The sequence below is a fragment of the Lactuca virosa genome, chromosome 4, assembly GCF_052849685.1.
Source record: "Lactuca virosa cultivar CGN04683 chromosome 4, Lactuca_virosa_CGN04683_v6, whole genome shotgun sequence".
NCBI lineage: Eukaryota > Viridiplantae > Streptophyta > Magnoliopsida > Asterales > Asteraceae > Lactuca > Lactuca virosa.
Window position 1 is genome coordinate 14529081 of NC_136429.1, and position 13392 is coordinate 14542472.

Consider the following 13392-nt stretch of genomic DNA (forward strand, 5'->3'; position numbering starts at 1 on the left):
TACACCTTGACTTTTGTTAACCAAGTACGGCCAGAATAGGTCGTTGGTAGAAACAATATAATATAAAAAAAATCAATATCTTTGTCTAGTACGAAAATCATGTGCTAGGTCGTTGGTAAGAATACCTTTTTTTAAGTATTTTAATTATTAAAACTAAAATTAAATTATTTAGTTGAAAACTTTTTGTTTTGACACATTCTTGTAGGTTTAATTAAATAAAGAACTTGATTGTATACATATTTTGGATTTGATTAACGATTACTATTTGTCTATTTACGAACGAATATAATTAAGTGATATACGATAATCAACATATGTTCACCTGTACTTATTTATCATTATAAATAATCATAATACTAATATGGGCTTCTGATCCAAATAAACGAAGAAACGAGGCAAAATGTATACTTTTGACTTTGAAATTGTTATGCCAATTTAGAATCTTCTATTATGAATTGTAGTTTAAATGAAGATCACACCTTAAAGAAGATTCTTAGACTTTTAATATACCTACCTTTTTGAATAAGGTGGTTGTGGAATTTTCAAAGATGAAACGGAAAACTTCTATTACCAAGCAATTGTTGGGTGTTGATTAATCAAGAAGTATTAAATATCACAAAATATTTTAAATAACTTTGAATATGAACAATTCTAATGAAATTGTAAAACATAAACTTTTATCACCAAATAATTGTTGCGGTGTTCTTGATGATTTTTAAAATTAAAATCTAAAAGAAACATTTGATTTTTTTTTTTTTCGAAACAAAAAGACGAGGATATTTTATTATTTTATCAAATTCTTGTTGAAAATTTTTTTTTTTTTTTTTTGAACAGCAAGAAAAATATAATAGATAATATGTCGTAAAACTCCCATCATTATACACAAACAATAACAAGTAGAAGAATCCCTACTTATGCTTACTCTCTTATATATATCGTTAGCATGTTTACATACATACAGAAATGACAATATAGTCCAAATCAAACATACATGACAATTTTACGAAAAGGAGCTTACAATTTTTTTAGAATATTAGCAATGTGTAGGCCTCTCATAAGTTGGAGGAAGAGAAGGGCAGTTTTCATTCATATTGGAATATGGGTGTAAAGTGTTGTACAAAGGTAGTTCCATGCGATACTTCCCAAGTATTTGGCAGAATGGAAGCTTATCATCACCATTGTTGCACCATTTTGGAAGCCGTGTTTGGTTATTCTCAAAGATTTTCAGCATATAAGCATCACGAATCTGTAAAACACAGAGCCATGTTTAATGACTACAGAAAATAGCTTAAGTAGAAATATTTTTCCTTGAAAATTTGAAAGTCTTACAGTGAACTCGGTGACTTGAATAGAATCTGCAAAAGGCCCAAAAACTCCAGCAGCTTTATATATTTGAAGAATAAAAGCAACACAAGTTGTAGACTTTCCATCACTATACACCCATTCATCATTCTCAGGAATTGTCATCAATTCATCAAAAGATATGCCTCTCTTTTCTGTCTCTTCCAAAATCCCATACAAATCCAAACCCTAAAACCAAAATAAATACCTTAAAGAAAAAAATACAAACATAAATCTTCATATAAATTAGGGCAAAATCAATTACCTCTGTCCCAAGACGCATATTTAGGGCTTCATTCCACATATTGGCAGCATAAGCAGGCTGCATCCTAGTCCACATAGACATGACAGAAATCACCTGAAATATGCAAAATGTATTTCAGATACTTCAACCAAAAAATGATAAATTATAAATATTAAAAAGTTCAAAAGTGAGTAAAGGAAACTGACCAAGTGAGCATCAATTGGTGGGGGATAATTGTCACCAATGGTATCAATCCAACTAAAAATCATGTTATGATAACCATAAGGTTTCCCAGACATGCTCAAAGCATATTCCCATGCTGCAGTGTTATTCCATTTTGCACGTATCTCAGGATGTAAAGGCAACAAAGCTATTTGTGGGTTTGATTCATCTTTAAGTGCCAAATCCCACCATTCATCCCATGGAATCACCACAATAACTTCTTCACCCTACAATATAACCATGCTCCAGAATATGCATCACCCCACAAATATTGTGAAATTTGTTTTTTGGAATGTGAGGGTAAAATGGTAATTTAGTCTTTTACCTTTTCATTCTCGTGTCCTGATTCACCGACCCAAAGATTTCCCAAATCGTCCTTCATACAAACTGCTGTATGACCAGCAAATGCCCCTGTGACCCATTTTTCCAATGTTTCAAAGCCACCCCATCTTCCACGGATCTTTGAAACAGCTAGAAAATCACCAGAATGAACATCATCTGGATTGATAGTTGCACGCCATGGCTTAGATCGTGTCTCAAAAGTAGCACCCATGTGAGCCTTTAGAAATTTTAGGTTTGCATCTTGGCCCCATTTCGTGTTGGCAAACAGAGGCAAAACATCAACTAAAGAAAGCAGTGTTCCTAGCATTCCAGAAGGCATCAGAAATACAGAGACTCCATGTTGCTTTACCTGAATATCAACAATGGATGATTGTAAAGTGGAACTAAGTCATGAATCAGACCAAAAAGGATTATAAATCTGAATTTGATGTGGGTGTAGTGTACATATTCTAACTCTGCAGGTTCCTCCCAGGACTCAAATGGCAAAGTATGTTGATTTGCTGCGAAGTAGTAGTCCCAGGTAATCCTGTAGGGTGTTGCGAAAACATAGAGATCCATACATGTCCAACTGTGGGCTTCAGAAGTCTATAGAATATAAAAAACAAAAGCAAGGAACATGATTAGAATCAACACAAATAGGATCCTTATTCATTTGGATCAAACAAAAAGGGGGAAAATTGACCTATCTGTTTGATTCGAAATTCAAAACTACTCTAGAAACAAGCTAAAAACTTAAGTAAACACAGGAAAAATAGAATAAGGACGAAAGGAAACGAACTGATTTTGCGCCAATTAAAGACATAGGAAAGAGTCGGAACCTTGAGATGGATGATCCCGCCTCCCAAACCACGATCATCCCCTTCAGTGAAGTCCATACGAGCTTCATTGCCATGGAAACAAGCACCTTTCCACTGAAGTGTCCCGTTGTTCGGAGAAATCGTCCCGACGAACGACGGCAACAAATCCACCGCCTTACCAAAGCTGTTCATAACAGGCCACGAAATTTGACGTGGTAGAACAGGTAACACATCGTTAACTCTAAAAGGCAACTTCAAAGCTTCACCGAATTCCGAAACTGAACCTAAACCTAACATTAGCATACACAGCACCCTCCATAACCACATCCTTGTTAGTATCAACAAAGCTGGAGGATGAACTTGTGGAATCCTAAATAATTTGTGAAATTGGTGAAGTGTATGTTGACGATGTTAATCCGTTGAATGATTGGGAGTGTGATTTGGTTGATGAGATCGATGAATTGGGGGTTGATTTTTACGGTGAAGTCAAAGTTTGTAAGGCGTCGTGAGTATCGAGGTGTACACTTTGATCGGTTGATTTAGGAGATACTCTGGGGGCTAATTTGTCTGTAATTTCAGACTAGGAACTATAATTTTCAAGTTTTACAGTATGGTCCTCGCAGAATGCTCTTGCTTCATTCTATCACCTCATAATTCATAAATCTCGGAATAACTGAAGTTCAATAATATAGATTTCAAAGATCTGTGTAATTTCTAAAGCTTTTGAACTTTTAATGATTGTAATAATGTTTAAACTTATTTACTTCTTCAGAAATATTTAATGACTACATCAAAGAATACAATAAGTATTCAATAAGAGAAAAATAGATTTGGGTTGCAATTTGTATCTCCAAAAAGTTTATAAAAGGATGTAGAAATATTCGTTTACTATACTTTACTTTGGGCCAAAAGGAAAATAAGGATGGTGGTTGCTTTTTGAGAAACATTGCTAAAAAGAGGAAAGTTTATAAGAATATGATATTGTAATAACATTATTTTTGGCGTGTCGTTTAAAAAAAACTTTGGTTAATATGTACATGCCAACCTAGTTTTTGATTTTATTACAACATGGTGTTTGATAAATCACTAAAATAATTTATAAACTAACTTTTTTAAAAAATTATTTGAAATAGCTTATGAAGATTTTTCCACAAGTATGCTAATGTATATTCATTTCCCGATGAATCTAAATGTTTTTATGTCATTTAGTTTATTTGTACCGATCACTATTACTTTATACCAGCTACTACCATGTAGCTTATAGGTAAAATGTAGGTTTTTAATTAGTCTGTAAAATACAACCTAAATGGAAAGATGAAAAAAAAAAGTGAAAGGAGATCAAATAAATGAGGTAAGTTTATTTTTGGAAAAAAAAAAAGGAAAATAAGCATATGTAGAAGTGTAGAACTAGACAACTAGTGCATGTTTTTGGATAACTCGAAATTCCCTATCTAATCTAATTATATAAAAAAAAAACGTTTTAGATGCATCAAAAAGCAACTTATTTTATGCCGATTTACATTCTATGTAGAATAAAAACATAGAGTAATTTTCATCCATTACAAAGTACAAACAATATATAAGTTTCATTTCACACAAAACAAAACATATTTTACATTTCATTATTTCATAAATAGAGGTTGCTAACTAAAGTAAACAAAAAATCCTGACTTTATATCCCAAAAAGAAAGCAATTCGAGTAGCAAGGAAGAATCAGAGCAGTGTCTTCAACAGCCAAAGGCTGTCTAAACGGGTTCAACTGAACCTGTCCCAAAACCAAACAATCTTTTACTACAAATCACCAAAATCAATGTTTTATTTCTTTTTGTACAAACAAGGAAAGGTTAAATACATATTTATCCAACAATTTTTTACCTTTGTTAGACCAATATTTTTAAAAAATATATATATAAACAAATGACACGAATTATACAACCATGTTTTGTTTCAACCAGTAACAAAACTTACAGGTATTGTGGGTGGACTACCCGTCACAGAGCTTATACAATTAGCTGCAAGATGACAAGCTTCTTCACAATAATCAGAGAAAATGGTTGGGATTTCTATTTCTCTTATCAGCTCCTGAAAGTACATTGTCAATTTCAGTCATAAAAAAAAAACAATAAATGCATAAACATACCACACAAAAATAAATAAATAATAAAAAAAACATACGATAGTTGGTAGCCAGCTTTTGTAGGCCGCAATACCAGCATTTGGAGCAATTATTAAATCAGGAATAAATTCCTGTCCATAAAGAAGTACATCCATTAGACCCCTTTTGTCAAACAGAACAGTACAGTACAACAGTACAATAGTACAAGACAGTACAGAACAGAACATGATTGATGTCAATGAGACAAAAAGTATAACTTTCTGTTCTACCCAAAAAGGTGGAACAGGATAGGACTTGGACTCACTATCAGTCTGTTGTCGGTGCAAAAAGACGTAAATGCCCTTCTAATCGTCAATCATTTAAAATAATAGCCCAAGTAAAATATTAGTGAAAGTTTGAATATATAACCTTGGTGAGATCTGAGTAGCGGTTGTGATAAAGACCTGAATGAAGATTTATTGTAATTGATGAAGATTTATCGGAAGTGGTGTGTGAATTGAATTCACCTTTTCCAGATTTACATGTGCAATTTGCCTCAATGCAATGTGCATAGCTACAAAGAGTAATTGTCTCGCCATCCCTGTTTGCCCAAAATGGAAAATTAATGTACTTTACTCTTTTTTCTGCTCAATAAGCTGAATCTCTAAACAACATGTATGCTGAATTGCTGACCTATCATGTGGAATAGCAGGTCCAACAAAATCTATATGCACTCGGACTCCAGGAAGTAAAGCATGCAACTCCCCAAATACAGCAAGTTGATAAACTTCCCTTTCTGGCCCTTCACAAAGCCAATCCATTAATCAGAATCAAGAATCCACAAAAGAACACTATTTTAACATAATAAGCTAAATTAGGTTCTAAAAGTCATGAAAATACCTAGGTAGTGTATGCACAGTTCATCAGTAGTTTCAGGGATCAACTGTTTCACAGAAGCAAGTTGAATTGCCTTATATATGGTCAATGGCTGGAAATACAAAATATATATATATATATATATATATATATATATATATATATATAAGTATGTAACCATGTACACTACATCTAATAAAGACATATTTTATGAAGTATACATTATATGGTACACAATGAAACTACATTACCCAGTGAAGAAGCAGAGCAACAGGAGAATCTAAAGGGATGCCTCTCCATTCATAATACTCATTCCAACTACTTAATTTCTTTGTTAACATAGACAAAGGCCCTGCATTTTGAGTTTGTGTAGAGTAGCTTTCAGAAGTAAGTATAAATGATCTGAAACCACACCAATGAAATTTTACAACAATACCTTTACAAGGGCATAATTTACTTGAGAGATTCCAGCCCTTATCATACCTTCCAATTGAATGAATAAACAATGAGACCCCATGTGTAATTTAATCATATGTGTATTGAAACATCAGGAGAAAAGAAGGATCAAAAAAGAACCTCAAATGATCCAAGGAAGTAACTGAAGCCCCACAACTACATTCACATATCCAGAATCCTACACAGTGGATCCCCTGTTTATCCAAGAATGAGCATCTAGTCTCCACCTTTCCACTAACCTGCAACACTTCAATCAAGTAACTCGATACAAATTACCCAAAACCTTGAAGCACCATTGATTAAGATAACATTCTAGCTTTTGAGGTCAGAGTTTTAACATTTCCAAACCAGAATTGATACAAGATGTGTAAGAATGTTTGCAAAAATATATTCCTAACCATGGTATTTTGTTTTCAATAGTTCATATCAATCTCGGATTCAAAATTTGGTCCTTTTGGTCTCACAAATCCAACTACATAAAGTGATTACCTGATAAGTAGCTTCCCGGGAAAAAGTAAAAGGGAAGTCATTTAGCAGCACCACACAATACATTTGTTGTTTGAGTCTTCCACATTCTTCTTTGTGAACTCTCCAATGTGATGTCTTAAACAAAATCAGCACAATAAGTCATCAGCATTAAATTAAGATAATTAACTGAAAATAGGCATCAAATGAAGGTGATCCACAGATTAAAATTGGGGATTTGGTGCATTACTACGTTCAGCTTCTACTTGATGCTTGCAACAAAGATGGTAATACATCAATTTAAAGCGATAAAAAAAAGTGATAAAACAATTTTCAGTATCGGAAAATGTGCGAATCTAGGGTTCTTACTGGAGATGATAATAAATTTCGTGTATGTGCTCGAATTTAAGGAGAATATGAAAAACCTGATGAGAGACGGAACAATAGAAAACAGCACCACAACCGCCGCATCGGCGGTTAGCTGGTCCCGAGCACCGCCGTGGACTTCCTTTCGCGGCACACTCCATTCATCCGATTTCGTCTATGTGTTTTCAAAAGCAGTAGTCACTTCGACCCTTCTACTATGAAGTACATACATTTTTCACCTTATTTTCTAATAAAATACCGTGAGGTCCCCGAAACACAAGCAAAATTATCAAAGTCAACGGCCTTTGACCAAGCTCCTATACAAAGCTCGTACTAATCAGGTATTTAGATTAGTAGTTGTGAGATACATTTTCATGAGGTGATATTTGGGCAATTGAGGACAATGCATATGACATTTTAGAAAAGACAATCAACATATTATTTTTTCGAACAAATCACAAACATAAAAGTGTGGAGAACATATATAAGATGTTAATTTCTCTCAAGTCTAAGGGCTAATACAATCTTGTCACCAAGAACCATCTCTTATATCCCGATCTCTGCTCATATACCAGATCAATATACCGAGTTCATTTTGCATCTCGTTTAATGTTAAGGCACACATCTAACATAAAAATCGGACTAAAAAGCCCTATCAAATAACATGTTGGTAACTCAATAAAACTATGTAAACCAATAAAACAATATATATTTAGAATATTAGAGATTTCATGTAGTGGTAATCACAATATATGCATGATCAATCTATATGATTCCATGTTGCTCGCATACCGACTATGCATGATTGAAAGTAGGACACAACCATCAATATCAAGAATCAAGATGTAGGGGTGAGCACAATACTTGTTGAGTTGTCTGGCCTGAACCGAACCGAAACCAATTGATAACCGAATATGTAATTTGGTTCAATTATCGGTTTCCCCAAATCCATAAACTTGGTTCTCGGTTTTTGGTTCCGATTTCAGACCCTACCAACTAGGAGTGAGCAAAATACTAGATAGAACCGAAATCAGAACTGATTAGGAACCGAATATGTATTCGGTTTGGTTATGGATTCCTTCATATCTATAAATTCGGTTCTCAACTTCTCGGTTCCGATTATGTTCTGTTCGATTTTAGAACTATGCTCACCCTTATCAAGATGACAAGTAGCAAATCACAACGCCTCATCGTTTGGTCTATCCTTCTAACCCTTAAATCTCTTCAACATGACCTTAACGTAGTTTCTTATACATTGATATATAAATTAGAAGGCCATAAAAAAGTATAAGTAGCAAACCAGTTTATATTTTATCTAAAATTGTCCAACAGTGACGGTATTGTTTGACACATTATCAAAAAATATAGAAAATTTTGTCTTGTAATTATTAAGTTGTTATTATGTAATCTGAAATGCCTATATAAGTTATATCTAATATGTGAATATCCAAATAGTTCATACCTAATCGTCCACTTCATTATTTGTCAAGCGTAGGTATTTACCTAATGAGTAGTTGCAAGAAGGAACTAATCTAGTGAACCATATCGAGTCGTCTAAACATCACACATTAAATTTATTATGAATTTTATTTTTTTTCAAAACCTTAATGCATTTCATTTTAGTATTTTTCAACATATTCATACAATCGTGTCTAAGGGTGGGCAACTTACATGAACAGTTTAATTTTTTTTAGGAGCTCGTCAATTGTGGGTGGTCAAAGTGGTCGAAAAACAAACTTTCTTAAATCACGAACTTTGACATTCTTTCCCAAACCAAACTTTAGAAATTTACCTCTACACCCGTCCTTTATGGATAATAGGGGTGAGTATTTGGACATGTGGACCGGACCGGGCCGTTTTTTTGGACCCCCGGGTCGGTTCCCGGTTCTAGGATTTCAACAAAACCGGTCCGGTCCGGCCGGTTCCGGGTAAAAACCGGTTTTGGACAGGCTTATTTAAAAAAAATGAATTTTGAAAAATTCTTTAAACAAGCATATCTCATTCGTTTTAAGTCATATTAACATGCGGTTTTTTCCAACGTGTAATTTAGAGTTTGTAGATTATTTTAGACTATAATTTTGTTGTTTTTAGTGTTATATTTGATGAGTTACAATCCTTCAAAGATGAGATATCAAAGTTGAAATGTTTCAGTTTTTCAACAGAAAATTTAAACTTTTGTATTCTGTGAAATTATTTAAACAAGCATATCTCATTCATTTTAAGTTGGATTAACATGCGATTTTTTCTAACGTGCAATTTAGAGTTTGTATATGATTTTAGACCATAATTTTGTTGTTTTTGGTATTATATTCGATGATTTACAATGCTTCAAAAATAAGATATCAAAACTGAAATATTTCAGTTTTTTCAGAAAGAAATTTAAACTTTTGTATTCTGTGAAATTTTTTAAACAAATATATCTCATTTGTTTTAAGTCGAATTGACATGCGGTTTTTTCCAATGTGTAATTTAGAGTTTGTAGATGATTTTAAACTATAATTTTGTTGTTTTTGGTGTTATATTCAATGATTTACAATCCTTCAAAGCTGAAATATTTCAGTTTTTCAGCAATAAATTTAAACTTTTGTATTTTGTGAAATTCTTTAAACAAACATATCTCATTCGTTTTAAGTCGGATTGACATACGCTTTTTTCCAACGTGTAATTTAGAGTTTGTAGATGATTTTGCACTATAATTTTGTTGTTTTTGGTGTTATATTCAATGAGTTACGCTCCTTCAAACAAATGGTATAAAGTATAAATAATCAAAGTTTGACCGGTCCAAAGGGCATAATAAACAAAAACATATTCATTTTTACGAGTTGTACCATATGGAACCTAAAAAAGTATTCATGTTAACGAGTTGTAACGTATCAAACCCAACAACATATTCGTTTTAACGAGTTGTATCAAACCCAAAAACGCGTTTTAACAAGTTGTACTGTATGCATAGCATATAAAGTTATACCGGTCCAAACGGGTCCAAGAACCGGAAAACCTGGACCTGGACCTGGACCTGGACCTGGACCTGGTAAGTCACATCCGGTCCGGTCCACGGTCCACAATATTCTCCGAAACCGGTCTGGTCCAATTCGGTCCGGTTCGGTCCAAATGCTCACCCTAATGGATAATAGATTCCAGATTCTCAAAGCTCTCCCTCGACAAAAAAAACATTGAATTGGTTTAGAGACACGATCCCACATAATATCTAGTATCTAGTTATGAGATTTCGATTGGTTGTTTTCAACATGATACGTGCGTTGTTTATGAAATAATTTATTGATTTTTAAGGCTCTTGATTATGTATATGTAGTTGATATTTTCTTTGCAATATTTAAATATTTAAACATTGTTTTACGTTTTTTAGATGATTTTTGGTATTTGGATTGCAATTGCTTTGAGATAAAGTTCTATTAGAATGTATGTAATAAGTATTCGTTGATTAATGAGTTATTTGATAGTACTCATAACCTTAGATTTTGTAATGTGACTCTTTTTAAAGAATTATTTGTTTGTGTTTGAATGTTTGTGACGTGTGCTTTCTATCTTTACCATTTAAACCTTTAAACCGGTCTTCTACTGACTACGTTGAACTTGATTTATTTGTACAACCTTTTCTATGCTTTTGTAGAATTGTTTCAAATTCTAGTTTTGTCTAAGCATCTAATTATATAACATTAATTAATGGTCACTCAAAATATATATTATTTACATTACAATACTATAATTTACACATGGGAAGTGATCTGTACACAATAATTTTTCTCCATACACAACAATTTATGATTTACAGATTTGTACAATACAATATTTTAAAGTATAATTTATTGTGTACAAAGAAAAATAATTGTATATGAATCAGCTCATTTTAGATATTCACGATACAAATTATATAAAATAACTATTTTTATGTGTTTTGAATTCCGTATATTAGAAATGATAATTTAGACCTATTTATCTAATAATAAAATAACTATTTTTATATGTTTTGAATTCTGTATATTAGAAATGATAATTTAGATATTCACGATACAAATTATATAAAGTAACTATTTTTATGTGTTTGGAATTCCGTATATTAGAAATTATAATGTAGACCTATTTTTCTAAAAATGGATCTATTTACCTTGAATTTTTTATTTAGTGGTGTAGTTTTATGCCCACATTTATATATCATTTAGGGAAAATGACTTAAAAAGGTAACTATGTTTCAATTTTGTACAAAAAACACCATTTAAGTATACCCTGTTCAAAAAATACCATCTAACTAAAGAATTTGTTCAAAAAATACCATCTAAAATCACATTTTGCTCTTTGATTCAGTGTGGTAACCGGGTGGAGATGGGAATGGCTGACTTGGCATCTTTTTCTTAATGTGTGGATTATCTAGTTGGCATGGAGTTTACAGGTAGGATATATCCCCCCTTATAACCCATCGTTGAAATAAATTAGGGCAAACATCTCTACTCCTCTGTAACGACTTCCTCCTTCTTCTTCTATGGTGTCTTCTTCTTCCTCTAAATCCGTCATATCCAAGTCAAGAACCAACATTTCAAAATCTAATGTTGGTAGAAAGCATTGTGATTGTGGGTACATTGCTCGAATTTGGACATCAACAACCAAAACTAATCCTGGAAAAAAGTTTATGGTTTGTCCATACTCCTTGGTAAGTTTAGCTTAAAGCTAGCTTTTTATTTCAATCACCTTAATAATTTCTTGGTTATGTGACTTATTTTCCTGAATATGAAGGATCGAAATAAGGAAAGTTGTAAGTTCTGGAAATGGGTTGATGGTGATGAAGAAGAACTAGAAACAAACTTAATGAAAGTCAAGATTTCAATATTGGAAAATGATTTGAAATCTTACAAGATGAAGACAGATGAGGATGGTATGAGTTTTAGAAAGAAACTCGATGAAATGAGCAGGACATTAGAGATTCAAAAATGTTGTTTGTGGATGCTTTTTGTTCTGCTTGTAGTGAAATTCATGATGTGGTATAGGGAAAATGAATGGAATGGTTGATTCCAATGTGTTTTGTAAAGGGATGCTTTTGTAGCTTTAATGGTAATGTAATCAAGGGCATAATGGTAATGTAATCAAGGGTGCTTTTGCTGCCCTTTAATGTTTATTCTATTTTCTTTGTTTTGTGTTTTTTGAATTGAAACACATTTTAACTATAATGGTAATGTAGTTGTAACTATAAAGGTGATGTATAACAGTGAACAAATGGTATTGGTATAACAGTGAAGGTTTTTTTGATAAAACAAAAAAATGATATTGGTATAACAGTGAAGGTATTGATATAACAGTGAAGGGCATAATGGTAATGTAATCAAGGGTGCTTTTGTTGCCCTTTAATGTTCATTCTGTTTTATAACATGTCATTTCCGACTAGTTTATGTTGTATTATTATGAGATCAATGAGATGTAGAAACACATGATTACATCAGCATACAGGTGGTACAAGTTGGACGATTATACCCCTTCCAACAGTTGATACATCCACATCTAATTAAAAAATTTAACAAGCTAAAGGTAATTGAGCAAACTAACATTAAACAAACATTAAACAAACATTAAACAATAGTTTTATGTGCAGTGTGCACCAAAAGATGTGCCTTTAAAAATTTTAGGCATAAACAAACATAAGTTTTATGTGCATTATGCACCAAAAGATGTGCCTGTTATAGTTTTAGGCATAAACAAACATAAGTTTTATGTGCACTATGCACCAAAAGATGTGCCTTTCACAGTTCAGGCATAAACAAACACATGACCTAACTTAAATTAACTGGGTTTCCAATATTATCCCCAGTACCGCCCACCCTTCTCTTCAGCTTCATCTTTATGATTCTCTCAGAAGGGTCTTTTCTCTTCTTCACACTGCTAATGTTTTCCCTGCTTCCCCCCACATCAACAACAGGTTCATCTGCGACATAACCCTCCTCATGGTCTTCAACTTCATCTGCCACATACTCCTCCTCCTGGTCTTCTACGTCATCCGCTACATACTCCTCCTCATGGTCTTCTACTTCATCTGCCACAAACGCATCTTCTGGTACTTCATTTGTAACTACATCAAGAGAAAATGTTTGTGTATTGTAATCAAGAGAAAATGGTTATGTGTATTGTAATTAAGAAGCCAACCTTGGTTCAATAATGGACATGTTCTTTTATTGTGAACTTCT

General features: G+C 32.9%; 2 protein-coding genes across 3 annotated transcripts; both read right to left on the reverse strand.

Moving 5' to 3' along the window:
• Positions 1-897: 897 nt before the first annotated feature.
• Positions 898-3505, reverse strand: LOC145169377 (uncharacterized). The gene is made up of 7 exons (XM_079087955.1): positions 2968-3505; positions 2594-2734; positions 2133-2498; positions 1792-2034; positions 1607-1699; positions 1330-1530; positions 898-1246 (listed from the first exon to the last, which is right to left on the reverse strand). Exons 1-7 carry the CDS (start codon positions 3271-3273, stop codon positions 1034-1036), a joined length of 1563 nt encoding a protein of 520 aa, XP_078944081.1. The 5' UTR covers positions 3274-3505; the 3' UTR covers positions 898-1033.
• Positions 3506-4487: 982 nt separating this feature from the next.
• Positions 4488-7403, reverse strand: LOC145109622 (zinc ion binding protein). 2 transcript variants are annotated; one of them, XM_079046828.1, is made up of 11 exons: positions 7264-7403; positions 6863-6976; positions 6494-6612; positions 6354-6400; positions 6169-6269; positions 5942-5984; positions 5735-5843; positions 5471-5642; positions 5122-5193; positions 4915-5028; positions 4488-4711 (listed from the first exon to the last, which is right to left on the reverse strand). In XM_079046828.1, the coding sequence occupies exons 1-11, from the start codon at positions 7363-7365 to the stop codon at positions 4619-4621; spliced, it is 1086 nt and encodes a 361-aa protein (XP_078902954.1). In that variant the 5' UTR covers positions 7366-7403; the 3' UTR covers positions 4488-4618. The 2 variants fall into 2 exon arrangements, with proteins under 2 accessions (XP_078902954.1, XP_078902955.1); XM_079046829.1 differs by having other exon boundaries at positions 5942-6029; positions 7264-7402.
• Between the last annotated feature and the right edge of the window lie 5989 nt (positions 7404-13392).